This window comes from Mizuhopecten yessoensis, unplaced genomic scaffold (assembly GCF_002113885.1).
Source record: "Mizuhopecten yessoensis strain PY_sf001 unplaced genomic scaffold, ASM211388v2 scaffold7551, whole genome shotgun sequence".
NCBI classification, from domain to species: Eukaryota; Metazoa; Mollusca; class Bivalvia; order Pectinida; family Pectinidae; genus Mizuhopecten; species Mizuhopecten yessoensis.
Window position 1 is genome coordinate 529,797 of NW_018407104.1, and position 19,960 is coordinate 549,756.

Here is a 19,960-nt window from a genome sequence, read left to right on the forward strand (position 1 = left end):
TATCAAACTAGTCCGAGCTTTCATGGCAATGAACCTTCCTACCAAGTTTGAAATTAATCCATTAAAAATTACTCAAGTTATTGAGTGGAAACTGTTTCGGCAATTCAACAAAGGGCCATAACTCCGTAAATAACTGGCAAATATTTTTTGTTATCCCAAACTTTCATAGAAATGAACCTTCTTATGAAGATTGAAATGATTCTATTCAAAATTACTGAAGTTATTGAGAGGAAACTGTTACGTCAATTCTATAAAGGGCCATAACTCCTATAATAACATGCGAATTATGGTTATCGAACTTGTGCAAGCTTTCATAGAAATGAACCTTCCTATGAAGTTTGAAATGAATCCATTCAAAATTACTCAAGTTATTAAGCGGAAAGTAATGTGTGCCCGTCCTCCCTCCCGCCCGCCCTAACGTGTAAAAACATAATACGGACCGTCATTCGACGGGCGTATAAAAATTGATGCTTCAAAATGTTTGATCTATAACAATAGACAAAGCATAGTAAGCCGTTACAGAAAATTTATTACAACAGCTGTGACTCCTATACCGATCTAGTTGAGTACCTGCTCCAAGATCTGGCAGTGCGATGGATGTCTGATTATGGTCGTTGGCTTCCTCCATAGACTTCAACACTGCATCCCGTAGCATGTCCTCCTCGTTATTTTGCCCTCCCTGCCATACTGGTCCCACCGCGTGGGCAATGAAGTTACATTTGAGGTTCCCAGGCTTCCCCAAGTACACGTCACCCTCCAACAGCCGGCTGTGTTGTTTGATGTGTTCATCGCAATCCCGCTGTATGCTTTTCCCTCCTGCAACATTACTTAAATCTGTAAAATCTGCAGTTTCTTGATTTTTGACAATGTATTAATAACAGTATTGTTATTAACTGGCTAATGCATTTCCTTTATTTTTTATTTTTTTTTAAATATTTTTGTATTGTTGTTGCTAGACATTCAGGTTTGGTGAACCTGGTAATATGAAGTATAAATCATGTATTCTGACCCCTTTTATATTGAAAGCCTATATTATTGTGAGGGTCAAAAGCTTTTTTAGGAGGTCAAATACCCCTATATGGGAGAAACAGCGATAAATAGATTTTTTTTAAAGGCAGACGGATGTAAGGACAACTGGACACCAGAGAAAAGGCGATTTAAATAGCCCAATGGTGGGATAAAAAAAAAAAATGCAACTGCACAACTGACTACTTGTTGGAGTTTCATGAAATTTGGTAAAAACTGTAGGATCGTCCAGACAAGATCCTTTCTAGACAGAAAAACTGGTTCTTTGTATATTCTCCTTAGCTTTACTGCAGGGGGAATAATAAAAGCCCTTACCTTTGTCCACAATAGCCTTTGCGAGCCCTCCAGCATGCTGGAGTTCCTTGTTTGCTGCGTTGACCAGCACATCCACCTTGAGGTTGGTGATGTCCCCCAACATAACCATGAGATGATAGTTAGGCTGGGAAAACCTCGCCATTTCTTTTATACTGTCTTGTTTCTTTGGAGTGCTCTCCTCACTTGGCATGACATTGGCCTTTTTCTCAACTCCATAAATGATCTTACCTGTATCTATCTTTGCTTTACTGAGTCCTACCTCTGGTCCTTTGATTTCTATACCGTGGTTGTCTACATCAATAGCAACTTGGGCAGTTTTCTCTGCAATGGCAGTAATCTGGCAATTGGTTTGAATATATCTCAGTGTTCTTTTGCTGGTTGTTAATTTGGTGTTGTAAATAGTGTTCATGGTTAAGAAATTAGCCGCTCTTTTTTTCACCATTCTAGCATCTGTATCAGTCGAGTAAATCATAATACAAGAGGCCCAATGGGCCTGCATCGCTCACCTGGTATTTATCAATTCAATTTTCCTCTTTTTCCCATGTTTGGCCTTACGTGCACCATTTTATACATTTTAAACATATTGAGGGTTTTTTCCCCCTAAGCATGCTTCAGACCACGTTTGGTTTAAATCCCTTCACTTGTACAATAGCAGAAAAAAAATCCTCTATTTCCCCTATTGGGCCCCACTCCTCTGCACCCTGAGGGGCCACACCCTCTGTTTATACAACCTTGAGGCTCCTTTGACCAAATTTGGTCAAAATCCTTCTATTTGTTGAGAAGGAGAATTTTTCCCCTATTTAGCCCCGTCCCTCTGCCCACCCTTGGGGACTATACCCTCCGTTTATACAAAACAGAACCCTTTGGCCAATGATGCTTCAGACCAAATTTGGTCAAAATCCCTTCATAGGTACAAAAGGAGAAGGATCTTTAATGTTTTCCTCTATTTTCCTTTATGGGCCTGCCCCATCTGCTCCAAAGAAGGGGGCCCACACACCTCAGTTTATACAAAATTGATTCTTTTGTCCCTAAGCATGCTTCAGACTGCATTTGGTTTAAATCCCTTCACTTATATAGTAGGAGAAAAAGTTTCCTCTATTTCCCCTATTGGGCCCCGCCCCTCTGCCTCCAGAAGGGCCACACCCTCGGTTTATACAAATTTGGTCAAAATCCTTCTATTGGTTAAGAAGTAGAAGATTTTTAAAGATTTACCAATTTTACCCCTATTTGGCTCCGCCTCTCTGCCCCCATGGGGACCATACCCTCTGTTTATACAAAACTGAGAACCCTTTGGCCAATGATGCTCCAGACCAAATTTGGTCAAAATCTTCTCAGCCGTTAAGGACTAAAGCGTTTTAAAGGAAAAAGTTGACGGACGACGGATGCCGAAAGCTGCGCCATGGCATAAGCTCACCTGGCCGAAAGCTTTTTGGGTTTTCAGAATAAGTCGTTTAAAGATTTTGACATATTTGATCCCTGTGACCTAGAATATAACTTAAGGTCATTCATTTTAACAAACTTGGTAGCCCTTCATCCAAGCATGCTAATGGTCATGTATCAACATTCTAGGCCTCATGGTCTATATTCAGAAAAAGTTGTTAAAAGATGTTAAACATATTCGATCCATGTGACCTTGAATAAATGTCAAGGTCATTCATTTGAACAAACTTGGTAGCCCTTCATCACAGCATGCTTCTGGCAAAATATCATCACCCTGAGCATTTTGGTTACTCATCAGAAGTTCTTTAAAGTTTTTAACATATTTGACCCCTGTGACCTTGAATATGGGTGAAGGTCATTTATTTTAACAAACATGGTAGCCCTTCATACCAGTTTGCTTCTGGCTAAATATCATCACCTTAGACCTTTTGGTTATTAAGAAGACGTTGTTTAAAGTAAAATATTGATGCGGGACAACAGACGCCAGTCGGAAGACAGACGGACGAAGGACATCGCAACACGGCATAAGCTCACTATAGGCCCAGGCCAGGTGAGCTAAAAATGTAATACTATGCCAACCAAATCACACCTATTGGTTCGGTATATCTGATTGTAATTTGAATATGAAAACATCGACGTCAAAAATAAACAAAAATATTTTTTCAAACTTAAAAAGATAAAAATACTAACATACATTACAATACATTGATTAGTATAAATAAGTGCGGTTGAAACGAGGATTAAATCTAACTTGGAAAGTTTCAAATTTGAATGTAGTGAGAGGCCGGAAATTATGTAATATTCTTTCCTGCATGAGAAACAGTATACACTGAATATTCATGGTTACCTGTAAAACTGTCAGGTTCCCAAACGTTAAAAATTTGCTCCATGGCCCCGTTATATTAATTTCATTGACACTTTCCTTTCAATTTTAACAAATTATGATAAAATTTGTTAAGATCTTCAATAAGATTCATCAGTTTGGAATAAAATATGTGATATCAAAGTTTTACTTTTTACACAAACAATGGTAACGTGTCGCAAAGTTTCAAGACCGACTGGTCCTTTTGTCAAGCTATGACTATAAAGCTATAACTCAAGTCATAGCTGGACAAAGGGACCAGTCGGTCTTGAAATGTTGGGACAGGTTTAATATGTACAATGTTTGTGTAAAAAGTAAAACTTTGATATCAATCTGTCAAGATATTTAGTCAGTAGACTGATGACAATGAACCTGTTGACAATGGATAATGACTGACCAATAAATAGTAACAGTGGTATTGGTATTGCCCTTTGACCCTGTAATACGATCTCATCTAAAATATTATAACAGAAAGAGACAGACATGGGTAACATTATATGAAACCATCCTCAAATAAAACGGGGGGGATAAAAATCAATTTGTTCCAAGTATGTGATATTTGGTAAAATTTTCAAAATCAATTTTCTCATGTCAAAAACAGGCCAAGACCATGAACATGAAGGAAATTCTGAAGTTTAAAGGTCAAACAACATAGGTCCTCATGTGAAATGCTAGTTAATTTTGTTATTGTTTAATTCAGTTTATACTGTATAATTCCTTATATAAGGAATCAATTTACCATATCTAGTCATCATTAATTTATTTACTGATCCACAATTGCTACAACATTATATTGGTTTTAACAAGAATTCAGTCAGTCATTTTGATGTTTGCCACAGTCTAATGATTTAGAATGTGGCAATGCAAAGGCATGTCACTATTTATTTCCAATAAACATTAGTAAGATCAAGATATTTTAAATCAAAAAGATCTTTTGAAAGATTGGGGTATTTATTGAGTCAATCATTGAGTGTTGTTATGGCGAAAGCTGGGAGATATACAGTTTGCCAAGCACTGACTGACTTATTGTTGACTGACCCACTATAACATGTACTTGTGGTAATTGTTGACTGACCCACTATAACATGTATTTGTGGTAATTGTTGACTGACCCACTATAACTTGTACTTGTGGTAATTGTTGACTGACCCACTATAACATGTACTTGTGGTAATTGTTGACTGACCCACTATAACATGTGTACTTGTGGTAATTGTTGACTGACCAACTCTAACATGTACTTGTGGTAATTATTGACTGACCCACTATAACATGTACTTGTGGTAATTGTTGACTGACACACTATAACATGTGTACTTGTGGTAATAGTTGACTCACCCACTATAACATGTACTTGGGGTAATTGTTGACTGACCAACTCTAACATGTACTTGTGGGAATTGTTGACTGACCAACTCTAACATGTACTTGTGGGAATTGTTGACTGACCCACTATAACATGTTTTTGTGGTTATAATGTTGACTGACCCACCAAAACATGTACTTGTGGTAATTGGTGACTGACCCACTATAATATGTACTTGTTGTAATTGTTGACTGACCCACTATAACATGTACTTGTGGTAATTGTTGACTGACCCACTATAACATGCACTTGTGGTAATTGTTTACTGACCAACTATAACATGTGTACTTGTGGTAATTGTTGACTCACCCACTATAACATGTACTTGTGGTAATTGTTGACTGACCCACTATAACATGTACTTGTGGTAATTGTTGACTGACCCACTATAACATGTATTTGTGGTTATAATGTTGACTGACCCACTATAACTTGACTTGTGGTAAGTGTTGACTGACCCACACTAACATGTGTACCTGCAGTAATTGTTGACTGACCCACTATAACATGTATTTGTGGTTATAATGTTGACTGACCCACTAAAACATGTACTTGTGGTAATTGTTGACTGACACACAATTGCTGTAATATATATATGGTTATTCTTTTATAAAGTTTGATCAAAATCTGTCAAAGAATGAAGTTGCTAGAGTGCTTACATTGAATAGCAATGAGACAGGACAGACAATGGGCTTCAATAGATTGCAATAGCTCAGTTGGCCTTTCAGCCCAGATGAGCTTAAAAGCTTGTGGAATCCAGCAGTCTGTTGTGTCCATTGACAGCTTTGCAGTTCGAATTGTCAGAAAAACTACAATCCTAGAACAAATTACAGCTTACCTGCTTTGGGCTTCGACTCCTGACGTTGTGGTCTGTTCTCTGGGATGTCTCTACCTCTTGAACCCCATCTACCTCCACCCTCAGAGTCACCTCCTCTGGATCCCCAGAGTCTGTTGTCCAAGTCACCTCCATCTGCTTCCACCCTCAGAGTGTGGTCCATCTTGATCATCTCTGGAACCACAGTCACTCCAGCGTCTTTCATCCCTAGAGGAACCCTTGTCCCTTGGCCCACCTCTCCAACCATCTTTTTCTTCATCATCACGTCCATCACGGCTGTGCCAACCTTCCCTACCTTCTTTAGGCCTACCACTCTCCCGGTTGCCACCCCATCTTTCCTCCTCTGGGCTGAAAATTGCAACCTAACAGTTAACAGTTTTTTTTGTTTCAATTGCAGTTGATAATTTACTGAAGTTATTCATGCACATATAAATGTTTTTACTAAGAAATTTTGTTTCCTTGGTGGAAGATGGTTTCAAATTGTAAAAATTGGGATTCCTATCCCAACCCTAGGGACAGGGCAGGGCCCCAAAGGGAACTACAATCATTGTCTCTGCATGGATGGAATGATCATTAGGGTCTTTATTTAAATTGTAAATTTAGGGACCGCCGGGCCATTCCTTCTCCCTGTGGGAGGGGGTAAAGTTTACTATAGTTTATATAGGGTTTTTACAATTTCTGTAAGAAATTATGCTTCCTTGTTAAGAATTATCCTTGGAGGAAGATGGTTTTGACCTTGACCTTGACATTGACCCAGTGACCATGACAAATGACTTCTTTAATTCTAAGCAGCATTGCTTCAAAGTGTCATAACAAAATGTTCACCAGTGATAAGTTACAAACTTTAACCTTAACCTTTGACCCAATAACCTTGACCTTTGGTCAGTTGACTTCTTGTTCAATTCTAATCAACTTTGCTTCATCATGTCATAACAAAATGTTCATCAGTGAAAAAATGAAAAATTCAACCTTCACCTCAGAACCTTATGACCTTGACCTTTGACATTGATGTAAATCGGTCAATAAATACCAAAGTTATCAGCCAGGAACAAAATTTGTGGACGAACGGACGGACAGACAGATAGATAGACAGACAGAGTGATTACTATAGGGCACACGTATCTCCGATACGGGGTCCTAATAAAAATCGGAGAACAATTGTTTAAGTTATAATCGTGTGAACATGGAAAAGTGAACGACAAAAATGAAGTACTTATTCTGTCAGGCGGCCGTATTGGATTTTTGATGGACGTGAAAAAAAACATTTTGCCTGGACCATGAGTTGATCATTCCTACCAAGTTTCAGTTAAATCCGCCTAGTAGAACTTGACTTTAAGTTTGAAATAGTTTTTCAAAATGGTGGCCGTAGTGGATGAAATAACAACACTTTGTCAGGACCATGAGTTTGATCATTCCTAAGTTTCAGTTAAATCGGCCCAGTAGAACTTGACTTTAAGTTAGAAATTATTTTTTTAAACGGAAGCTTTGACAGCCATATTGGATTTCTGATTGACCCAAAAAATAAAAACACTTTGTCAAGAACATAAGTTGATAATTCCTACTAAGTTTCAGTTCAATCGGCCCAGAAGAACTGGACTTTAAGTTTGAAATTGTTTTTCAAAATGGCAGCCGTGGTGGCCATATTGGATTTCCGATCAAACCAAAAAATAACAACTATTTGTCAGGACCATGAGTTGATCATTCCTATCAAGTTTCAGTTAAATCCGCTGATTAGAACTTGACTAAGTTTGAAATAGTTTTTCAAAATGGGGCATTGGTGGCCATATTGAATTTCTGATCAACCCGAAAAATAACAACACTTTGTCAGGACCATGAGTTGATCATTCCTACCAAGAATCAGTTAAATCAGCCCAGCAGAACTTGACTTTAAGTTTGAAATAGTTTTTCAAAATGGCGGCTGTGGTGGCCATATTGGATTTCTGATTGATACGAAAAATAACAACACTTGGTCAGGGAGTTGTCAGTAACATTCGCATGAAGTATCAATGAAATCCCTTTGACAGTATTTCAGCTTAAGTTGAAACTAAACTTCTGAATTAGAACTCATTCAGGGAAGGAGAGCAATGACAAGGAAAAAAGTTAACGAACAGACAACGCAGCCCATACCCATATACGACCCGTCGGACGACTGGCGTATAAAAAGTCAATTGTTTGTTGGATGACAGTTTACCGAGAATCAAGATGGATGGAAAATGGTCACCTGCATCTTTGGCTTAGCTGTCGATCCTCAAAAGAGTCACCAACGTCAGCATATCCCCCTGCTTCTAAAAGGTCATGTGCAGTATTTGCTGCTGACCCATATATCATCCATATGCGAGTTACACTAATGACCAGTGGAGTATATATGCTAGTTGCTAGGGCTTCCCACCCACCAAGTTTGATTTGCGTATGGTTATTCGTTCTTTAATGATCATCTACACAAAATCAACCGATCAGAATTCTTTTTTTTAGCAATGGTTACCTTGACCTTTGGCAGGTAAAGATCAAAATCAATGGGGTTCTTCACATCTACTAGAGTAACCCAAACATTAACTTTGAACTTTGTTAGTTTGTATGGTCTTTTTGTTCTTCTGGTATTATTTTAATTTTTGGCAATGTTGAACTAGACATCAGAAAATGCCCAAAATCAATACGGTTCTTTGCATCCACTTTAACGACTTACACATCAAACTTTGAATGAATATTTTTTCTCAAGTGAAGTTATCAGATAAGACAGGTGAAGGACAACCCAAATGTCAGCTGTATCACCCCAACCCAAATGTCAGCTGTATCACCCCCAACCCAAATGTCCCCAACCCAAATGTCAGCTGTATCACCCCCAATCCAAATGTCAGCTGTATCACCCCTAACCCAAATGTTTTCGGCGAGATAACAAGTCTGATGGACAACAAACAATGCCATGGCATAAGATGACCAATCCCTTGGACTTGATTCCTATCAACTTTTACAATTAGACTGTGGCACCTTGTAAATTCAAATTTAAGTATTTGGCTCATAACTATACACTTGCATCAAATATGAGCCCCAAATGAACAAGAGACAGTCCAGCTTCCTGTGACACTCAGTGTAGATACAAAACTGTTCACAGATAATTTTGCAAGGACGAATATAATAGATGTCAATCTCTTTTGAGTGCTTGCATCTAAACTGAAATCATTTCAGTACTTTACAATTAATCTGGACAAGATTTTGTCTACAGAAAAATACAATGATAGTAGAATATCATCTGCCCCATTTCCTTGCAGGGAATGGTGGGTGCGACAAAATAAAACAAGTAGTAATTGTAATGGGGTACCATAACAAAAGTCCCCCAAAATGCCCTCATAGTTGCAAAGATGCATCAGAAAAGGAACGTAATGCCATAATACACCTACAATGTACTTAAGCGGTTGAATTTGCAGTATATCACAATTTTCATCAAAATCGAACAATATCTAAATTTCGACCAATCAGAAGCCTCTGTGCCGTGTGGTTGCCATGGCAATGATCTTAATATAAAGACTTGAATGCACAACTATACATATGCCCATTATTAATCATGTGAAGTTTCATCAAGATATGCCTTGCAGTTTTCTAGACAAGAGATCCCAGAGGGATCTTGGCGCCCACCTTTGTACCATCTTCATTAGTTCTTTGTTAGTTCGATCTTTTCTCTTCTTTCCTCTAATCTATTTGATCGAGTCATGTTAACAGTAAATGCACCTTGAGGTAACTTCTGATCTAAACTTAATACTGATGTGTATGAAAGCCAACCTTCAAAGTGAGTTTGTCATTTCACATATTTACTAGTTCGGTACTTAATGTGAAAGAAATAGAATCGATCATTGCAATATGAAAAAGATCTGTTTAGTTCTTCTTTTAATCCATTTTGTTTTTATGATCAGTCTCAAAATATAACCTGCACAACGAGAGATCAAGGGGAACCTACATATCCTTTCGACGGCCAGTGCGTATGTATACGTACTAAAAAAATGAGTTCCTGAAAGCCGCTATTGTACATCGAGAAACGGCCGTAGCGTACTTAATTGCATGGTCTTTCAGAGCCATAGCGTAAATTTGCGTATATTTTGTTTCTTCACCATTCATGTTAATATAGAATAAGAACAAATGCGGGTAATGTAATACGTTTAAGTACGTTTCGGTTCTTCTGAGAATGTTGAAGCGTATTTTAGTACGTTATGGCTCTTTGTTGCACGAGTACACAAAATGCCCATTAAAACGCTACAGTGCTTTTTAATCCAAATGCAATTTACGTCTATGTACGGTATGGCTTTCCTTTTGCAAAACATACAATCAAAAATTCAATCTTCAATCAAAATTATCCAGAAATGAAACTTATAAACGCCTGAAGTTTGGTTCTTTTTATATACCATTGTGATGAAATATATCAGGAAATGATTATTTTAGTCACAATCCTATAAAATGTATCTACTGGGTATTTTGTTTTCTTATTACCAATCTCGGGCACGGTCAAGTTGACCGCCGATCCTTACGTATTACCACGGTGCAGATACAGAGGCCGAAAACCAAACACGTCTTTATACCGCTGCGGACATCTGTGGGCTTGACCAGTGGCAGTTACGTATTATCCCGGTACGGTTAAAATAGCTATTAAACTGAAGCGTACGATTCCGTTGGGGGAAAGCATGTCCAGCTGGTACCAACAAAAATTTAACGGAAGTGTACGATTGATAGTTTCGTCCCTCTTCATAAGGAGGATGCGGTCAAGGGAAGACACGTGGTGAGTACCCATACGATGTTGTGTCCAGGTTATATATTATCTTTATTATGTTTATAGATTATGTGTATTTATATTATAAAAATGTTCAGCAACCGCATTTTTATCGTTTTTCTCAATTAATGTCTTTGTGTCCATTTTGTGTCCTACAATAGTGTTAATGTTGTTTATATCTTACTATAACCGCATATGTTATAAGTAATCTGTCGTGCATTTGTAGGATAATTCGATAAAAGCATTAGTTTGTTGGTTATTTAGTTTGAATCATAATAAGTTGACCTCAAGAGTAATGCTATATAATATTTATTTGTAAAATAACCTTCTGACTTCAGAATGATGTAATATAGGTCTAGCAGTATGTGTGATAACATTAGCTGAGCATGTATACGTTCTCTCTTCAACCTATTAAAATATACATGTATACCACACTAAATCTGAATATACCATATCCCCGTTCACACCCCTCTTACATTTAAGAGATTGACACGCATGCTAAAAATGAAACAGCGAAAAATATCTTATCATTCATATGAAAATATCCGACACATCAATCTGTTTACATGCTTATTATATTAGATACTATTGAAAAATACAGTTTTGGAGAAATTACGAACAGGCATTTCAAAGCGATCTTTGGAAAAAGACCTGCTCGCTTCTGCTCTTCTGCCATCTGATTTACCATTTCCATCAGAGAATGTGCATCCCATCAAAACAACAGGCAATGGAAATTGTTTCTACAATGCAGTTTCCTTGAGCTTATTTGGTAATTATGACTATTATAATAATGAATAAACCCGAATTATTGTTATACCTAACTATAATAAATGCACTGCTTTATGTTGGTGGTGATCGGCATTTGTTATTTCATAACATAATAATGCTATTGTAATCGTATTACACTTGCGCGTATGGAATATCATTTCAAACTTTTGCCTGTTTAAACTACAAAACTATTCAGTTGAAAAATATTTTGCTTTGCAGACAATGAAACATTGGCAACAACTCTGAGAGAAATTACGGCTGCTGAGTTGTTCTTAAATTCAGAAAGCCTCGCTAATCACGAGTTATTTAGCAGAGTCATACACAATTCTGATGCCGGACTCACAACCAACACATACAAAAGCATCTGTCTGCCTGATGATGGACAGAGTCATTATGACCAATGCGGCGTTTTTTCACGCGCAATCAAGAGGAGTTCAATCACAACCTGCACAGATAAATCATGGTCGTCTCTCATACACCTCATTGCGCTCTCCTCAGCCCTGAACAGAGACATCCTTTCGGTGTACCCTGATGTGAATAAGGCAATCCGACCACTTTTTAATACTTTAATTAGACCCGCCAATCAGCCAACTGTACCCCAACTGAATAAACCGGACCAACCTCTCGTAATAATGTGGTCAAGAGATGGTGATTTAGATAGTCGTCCTGGTGCAGTCTTCGAACCAAATCACTTTGTACCCGTTACCATATTGCATGAAAGAAATTCAAATGTGTTTGATGACGATATACCTGACACATTATGGCTGTCAATGTCTGAAAAGGAACCGATCGCAGGCAAAAAAGAGGAAAGGGAATACAGTACGGAGTCGTTGGCACAAAAGTCACCAGAGATCAACCAAGATCACGGGGAACAATCCGACAATAAACACAGTACAGAGGAGTTGACGAAAAAGGCACCAGAAACCAACCAAGAATATGGGGAACGAAAACAAAATGAGAGTAAGAAGGGGTTGGAGAAACTAATCAAATGTAACGATATTAAAACAAACGAAAAAGGAGCTGACAGTGATTACACAACCAGTGATGAGATTCCACTTGCCAGGTTAACGAAAAATAAAATAAAATTCTCTGGGACAGTTTTACTGGAAGCATCAGAGTATTCAACATCTGACGACATTCCTATCGCAAATCTAATAACGCCGAAGAACAGTTCAACTATGAAAAAACGAAAATCGAGTAAGGGTAACAAAGCAATCAATCCGACCTCAGATTCGTCAGATGATGATGAGTCGGGTTCACAAGAAGATTTGATGTATGACAGTGATGAAGATTTTCAAGTACTTGCTGACCTGGACTTTTCTGATATTGAAAGTGGTGAAGACGCTGATGACGACGATGAGGATAAAGAAAGTCATACTACCACAGGAGATCCAACGTTGACATGGACACACAAGCTACAAAAAGTCACAAAGAAGACTTTCACCGGTCCAAAGCCTGGCGTAGCCATTCCATTGTCATCGAATGCAAAAGAACTGGATTATTTTTATGAAATATTTCCGGAACAAATATTTGAAACTATGGTAAAATCTACCAACGCATATGTTCCAATCTATGCAGCAGCAAAAAGGAAACAAATACAAAGCCAGACTTGGAGAGATACTTTCTACAAGGATGTCAGTATAGAAGATATGAAAGCATTCATTGGTATCCGCATGATTATGGCTCTGGACCCAAAGCCGTGTCTAGATGATTACTGGTCTACACATCCCGCATTTAACAATCAGTTGGTCTCGAAGTCCATGTCAAGAAAGAGGTTCAAGTCCATTCAACGGTACTTCCATGTAAACGNATAAGCACAGTACTGAGGAGTTGGCAGAGATCAACCAAGTTCATGGGGAACCATCAGACAATAAGCACAGTACTGAGGCGTTGGAAGAGATCAACCAAGGTCACGGGGAACTATCAGACAGAAAACACAGTACAGAGGAGATGGCAGAGATCAACCAAAAACATGCGGAACAATCCGACAATAAACACAGTACAGAGGAGTTGGCAGAGATCAAACAAGGTCACAAGGAACAATCCGACAATAAACACAGTACAGAGGAGTTGGCAGAGATCAACCAAGTTCATGGGGAACCATAAGAAAATAAGCACAGTACTGAGGCGTTGGCAGAGATAAACCAAGGTCATGGGGAACCATCAGACAGAAAACACAGTACAGAGGAGTTGGCAGAGATCAACCAAAAACATGAGGAACAATCCGACAATAAACACAGTACAGAGGAGTTGGCAGAGATCAACCAAGGTCACAAGGAACAATCCGACAATAAACACAGTACAGAGGAGTTGACGAAAAGGGCACAGATCAACCAAGATTATGGGGAACGAAAACAAAATGAGAGTAAGAAGGGGTTGGATAAACTAATCAAATGTAACGATATTAAAAAAACGAAAAAGGAGCTGACAGTGATTACACAACCGGTGATGAGATTCCACTTGCCAGGTTAACGAAAAATAAAATAAAATTCTCTGGCACAGTTTTACTGAAAGCATCAGAGTATTCAACATCTGACGACATTCCTATCGCAAATCTAATAACGCCGAAGAACAGTTCAACTATGAAAAAACGAAAATCGAGTAAGGGTAACAAAGCAATCAATCCGGCCTCAGATTCGTCAGATGATGATGAGTTGGGTTCACAAGAAGATTTGATGTATGACAGTGATGAAGATTTTCAAGTACTTGCTGACCTGGAATTTTCTGATATTGAAAGTGGTGAAGACGCTGATGACGACGATGAGGATAAAGAAATCCATACTACCACAGGAGATCCAACGTTGACATGGACAAACAAGCTACAAAAAGTCACAAAGAAGACTTTCACCGGTCCAAAGCCTGGCGTAGCCATTCCATTGTCATCGAATGCAAAAGAACTGGATTATTTTAATGAAATATTTCCCGAACAAATATTTGAAACTATGGTAAAATCTACCAACGCATATGTTCCAATCTATGCAGCAGCAAAAAGGAAACAAATACAAAGCCAGACTTGGAGAGATACTTTCTACGAAGATGTCAGTATAGAAGATATGAAAGCATTCATTGGTATCCGCATGATTATGGCTCTGGACCCAAAGCCGTGTCTAGATGATTACTGGTCTACACATCCCGCATTTAACAATCAGTTGGTCTCGAAGTCCATGTCAAGAAAGAGGTTCAAGTCCATTCAACGGTACTTCCATGTAAACGATCCAAACAAGGATCCATCCAGACTAGCAGACAAAACGCTAGCAAAGGAGAGTACCAAAAAAGATCCCCTCTACAAAGTTTCTCCGCTCATGGAACGTGTCAGAAAAAACAGTATAAGGAAGTACAATCTCCATCAGGAAGTCTCTGTGGATGAAGCAATGATAAAGTACCATGGACAACACTGGACAATAGTAGGGGCTCCTAATAAACCGGCAAAGAGGGGATTCAAAGTATTCGTGGCCGCAGATGCTGTCACTGGTTTCATGTGGAACTTTCAAGTTTATTTTCGGAGACAAAAGGAGATTGGTCTTACACAACGGGTTGTTGAAAATCTAGCAGAAGACATTGCCGATAGGAACCATATCATATTTGTTGACAAATTCTACACACCGGTTCCTCTGGCTTTATCTCTTTTGGAGAAATCCACATTCCTGTGTGGATCGTTCAACACGGGAAGGAAGCACTGGCCAGTAGAACGGAAGGTAGACAAAAGGAAGAATATTCCAATATTTTAGCACACAGCCTCATGGACACAGTCCACACACAAACGTTCATGTTTAATACAGTGGACTCTATAGTTTGGTAAAAGCGTTTTTTGCCTTTTTTTTAAATGTGTTATTAAATATTCCGTTGCACAGTTTATGTCAAAATGCTGTATCAGTGATGCATTTCTCTCAAATGAATTATTAATAATACCTATGGAAACAGACAAAAAAATAATAAAATACATTTTATATATGTTTCAGGTTCTTCAGAACGAAGACGTTCACCCCGCAAGAAGACACCAAAATAAGACGGTTGAATCAAACTTAATCATTTTTGGGATTTTTGGGGTTTCAATGTAAAATTCAATATTAAAAATTCTAACGGAGAGTAGTCTGTTTTGCGGTTCTTGTTTTGTACTATGATGTTTTTATCATGAACGACGTTCATTTTATGTGAATGCATCACCAGCTGAAAACGTTTTAAATGTACATTATAAAAAAGACGTCGAATAATGTCTTAAATCTAAAATCAGATCACAAGCACTAGATTGATATTTAAACATTGACATTATAGTATATACCATGACCTAATTACATGGTGATGTCTTTTGGTATGCCGAGTACCACAACGGTATGTAGTTTGCATTGAACGGATCTCATTTTTGTATCACATAAATACGTACTTGATAACTTATACATGATTTTGCAGCATACAAATCCGCATTAAGGGCTCTTTTTTTTTTTAAGTACTACATTAAACCACAGCGTATCAATCTGTATGAAAATTAAAGAAATGGAGTACTACATGAAACCACAGCGTATCAATCCGTATGAAAATTAAAAAAATATAGTACTACATGAAACAACAGCGTGCCAATCCGTATGAACATTAAAAAAAAAAGTACTACATCAAACCACAGCGTACCAACCCGTTTGAAAATTAAAGAAATAGAGTACTCCATCAAACCACAGCGTACCAATGCGTCCTGAAAACTCAAAATATGAAAAACTTACAAAAACTGCAACGTAAAAATCCGTATTAACACACAAACTTATGGTACTGTATAAACCACAGCGTACCAATCCGTATCGCAAATTAGTAAAAAGAATGAGGTGCATAATACTAGAGAGTAAGTATCCGTACTAAAAACGCAACGTTGGTGGTACTACATATCGCCGCAACGTACTGATCCGAACTCAAATTAGTACTGTCTAAACCCACTGTGTACTGATCCGTACTGAAGCACTATATCGGTTAGCTGCCGAGGACTATAACGTATAAATCCGTACTAGAAAATATACAAGGAATCGCTAATACACCTGGTAAGTACGTGCATAAACAAAGCAAATGTCAACTGTTTGAAAACCCTGACGTATATATCCGTATTTAAAGAAAAATACGGCAAATTCACAAGGTACAGTTCTGTAAGAAATTATTATTAAACCATATTGCATAAAGCACCCGCAGCGTACAAATACGAAAGTTTACATCTTGTAATAGTTTCAATAAGACACTTATTATGGATAGATACGTCTAGGTACGTAAAAGCTGCTCTACCATGATTCTATTTTACGCATATAACCGCTGTAGCTGTGTTTGAGATAGGCGAATATTCAAATTCTAAAAGAAGTCTGTAGCGTAAAAATGATGAAAACGAGCAATATATGCATTTATAAACAGGAGGTCCATAACGTATTCATGCGTTATTGAGGCTAATTACTGAACTGTAATTAACTTCCAATTAATATTTATTCTTCGTTGTTAAATATTTTGTAATGTATGTTCAGTTAATTGTATACGATATTATTTATATTAGCGGGAAAAAAATAACTTATTTACACAAAAATATGGAATGTCAAAAAAGTAACTTTTGTCAGAATATAAAATATTACTTTTTATTACTTTTTAATTACGCATTGCGATCTAAATAAAAAAAGAAAACAACAAAAACTAAAAAGAAATAATTGATAATGTCTTAAAAAACGCCTTCATAGACAGAATACTCTTTCTGATGAACGCACTTTTTAAATAATCCAATTTTAAAACGGCTATTATAGCAAATACTGGAAAAAAATCCACGGCCTTTCTACGACAAACTATTGCGGCTCTCAGAGAGCCAATTTTTCTGTGCGTATTAATACGCTCTGGCTGTGCAACGATATATAATAGCGGCCATCGAAAGGATATAAAATTTGAGAAAGATCCCTCTGGTACTTCCCAAGAAATAGCGATAACAAACTTTTACTATCAAAAACCAAGATAGCTGCCTGTCGGCCATATTGTTAATCCGATCAGTCTCAAAAATCGCCCTGCACAGCTAGGACCAAGGGGAACCTACATATAAAATTTAAGAAAGATCCCTCTAGTTCTTCCAGAGAAATAGCAGTAACAAACCTACACTATCAAAATCCAAGATGGCTGCCTGTCGGCCATGTTGTTTATCTGATCAGTCTTAAAAATTGCCCTGCACAGATATAATAACCAAGGGGAACCTACATATTAGATTTTAAAAAGATCCCTTAATTAGTTCTGGAGAAAAAGCGATAACAAACTTTCAATATTAAATTCCAAGATGGCTGCCAGCTGTTGGCCATGTTGTTTATCCGATCAGTGTCAAAAGTTGCCCTGCACAGCTAAGGACCAAGAGGAACCTTAATATAAAATTTGAGAAAGATTCCTTTAGTATTTCTTGAGAAATACTTGATGATGGTGGGCTAAAAATGGTCAAACAAGTTCACAGGGGAAGAAGAACAAAAGATCCCAGAGGGATCTTGGCGCCCACCCTTGTACCATCTTCATTAGTTCTTCGTCAGTTCGATCTTTTCTCTTCTTTCCTCAAATCTGTTTGATCGAGTCATGTTAACAGTAAATGCACCTTGAGGTAACTTTTGATCTAAACTTAATACTGATGTGTATGAAAGCCAACCTTCAAAGTGAGTTTGTCATTTCACATATTTACTAGTACAGTACTTAATGTGAAAGAAATAGAATCGATCNAACTTTTACTATGAAAATCCAAGATGGCTGCCTGTCGGCCATGTTGTTTATCCAATCAGTCTCTAGAATTGCCCTGCACAGCTAGGACCAAGGGGAACCTACATATAAAATTTGAGAAAGATCCCTCTAGTTCTTCCGGAGAAATAGCAGTAACAAACCTACACTATCTAAATCCAAGATGACTGCCTGTCGGCCATGTTGTTTATCCAATCAGTCACAAAAGTTGCCCTGCATAGTTAATAACCAAGGGGAATCTACATATAAAATTTTAAAAAGATCCCTCAAGTACTTCCAGAGAAATAGCGATAACAAACTTTCTCTATCAAAATCCAAGATGGCTGCCTGTCGGCCATGTTGTTTCTCCGATCAGTCTCAAAAGTTGCCCTGCACAGCTAAGGACCAAGGGGAACCTACATGTAAAATTTGAGAAAGATCCCTCTGGTACTTCTTGAGACATACCGATAAGAAGAATTGTTTAAGGACGGACGACTGACCACGGACGCAGGGTGATTTGAATAGCCCACCATCAGATGATGGTGGGCTAAAAAGAAGGAAAAAGATAATTACTAACAAGTACTCATTGTAATGGGGGACCATGACATAAGTCCCCCCAAACCCTCGCAGTTATGTTTGCAGTGCCAAAATAGACCTACATATGATGTTTGAGCAAAATCGAGTAATATTAAATTTCGACCGTGGCGGCCATCTTGGTTGACCGATCGGAAAATAAAAGGTCATTTGCACACTCCCTTACCCATCCTCAATATCCAGGGGTTACGCTCACTTTCGCTCTCAACACCCCTGGAATAGGTCAGAGCAAAATTGAAGGCTCAGTGTGCGACACCTTGTTGATGAGACAAGACTAGTTTGATCCTTTTATGTACCTCAAAAGAATCTCGCGATCACCTAACGGTAAAAATTGACAGGCTTTGAAGTTGGGCATTTCTCCTTTGTAATCTTAGAAGGACAGGTATCAGCCTGGCGATTGGTCAGTTTTTTTTACCAAACATTCCTGTCCAAGTATTTATATTTTACCATCCCCAGCCTACCGGCCTGCACAATACACTGTATGGCCATCCCCACATGGAATTAAAGAACAATGACTTAACATGCCTACGAGGAAGTAAAAATATAAGAACACTTTAATTGACTTAATTGATACATGGTTCATGTGTATCTGATTAGAAATATCTATTGTCCTTTGGGTAAACATTGTATTGCATTGTCATTGAAGAACAAACTGGCTATTTACCATTGTTTTTATTGTTTACGATAACGTCACCAATTTGCAGTCACAATTTCCCTCCAAAACTTTGTTTATATCACGTGATCTAAGTAACAATACCATGATGTCATCATATTGTGAATCGTTATTTGCACCTTAGGTCTACAATGCCACTGTGGAATTGTTCTGATGACAGTAGGCCTACTGAAACATGTCAACAAATAAAACCTCCTGATTCACGGAATCCCTGGTGTTGATGCTCCATCTCTTACCTACTTGTTAATTATAAGAAGAAGAAACGGAGTAAACACAATATGTCCCCCCACTTCGTTTGAGAGACATAACTAGATTTTGATATTGACTAAAATTTGCTGAAATGGCCCACTGCTATTAAGTTCCCAGATTTTCCCTGCTGCATGTAATTTTTCTTCTACCCACTTACCTCTGACCAGACCTTTTTTCCTCACACCTCCTCATCAATATTTCCTCAATTTCTTGCTCCCTGGCCTTTCGTCTGATTTTATATTCCTCAAGTTTGGCAATTCTAGTCTTATATTCACGTTGCTCCATCTCCTCTTGCACCTTCTTTTCTCGCTCTACAGCATCAGATTTCACCGTAACAAATGTATTATTTCATGTTGACACAATCAAGCAAGGACACAATTTTTCAAATT

The 19,960-nt window shown here is 38.0% G+C and overlaps 1 protein-coding gene across 3 annotated transcripts in view; it reads right to left on the reverse strand.

Annotated features, from left to right (window-relative positions):
• Positions 1–5,879: 5,879 nt before the first annotated feature.
• Positions 5,880–19,960, reverse strand: part of LOC110453968 (cleavage and polyadenylation specificity factor subunit 6-like) — a 32,102-nt gene continuing 18,021 nt past the window's right edge. For all 3 annotated transcript variants that reach the window (XM_021503230.1, XM_021503231.1, XM_021503229.1), the window contains exons 6-7: positions 19,729–19,882; positions 5,880–6,192 (exon numbers count right to left, since the gene is read on the reverse strand). In XM_021503230.1, the coding sequence (XP_021358905.1) occupies positions 5,970–6,192; positions 19,729–19,882 (377 nt within the window). In that variant the 3' untranslated portion in view covers positions 5,880–5,969. The remainder of the gene's footprint in view (positions 6,193–19,728; positions 19,883–19,960) is intronic.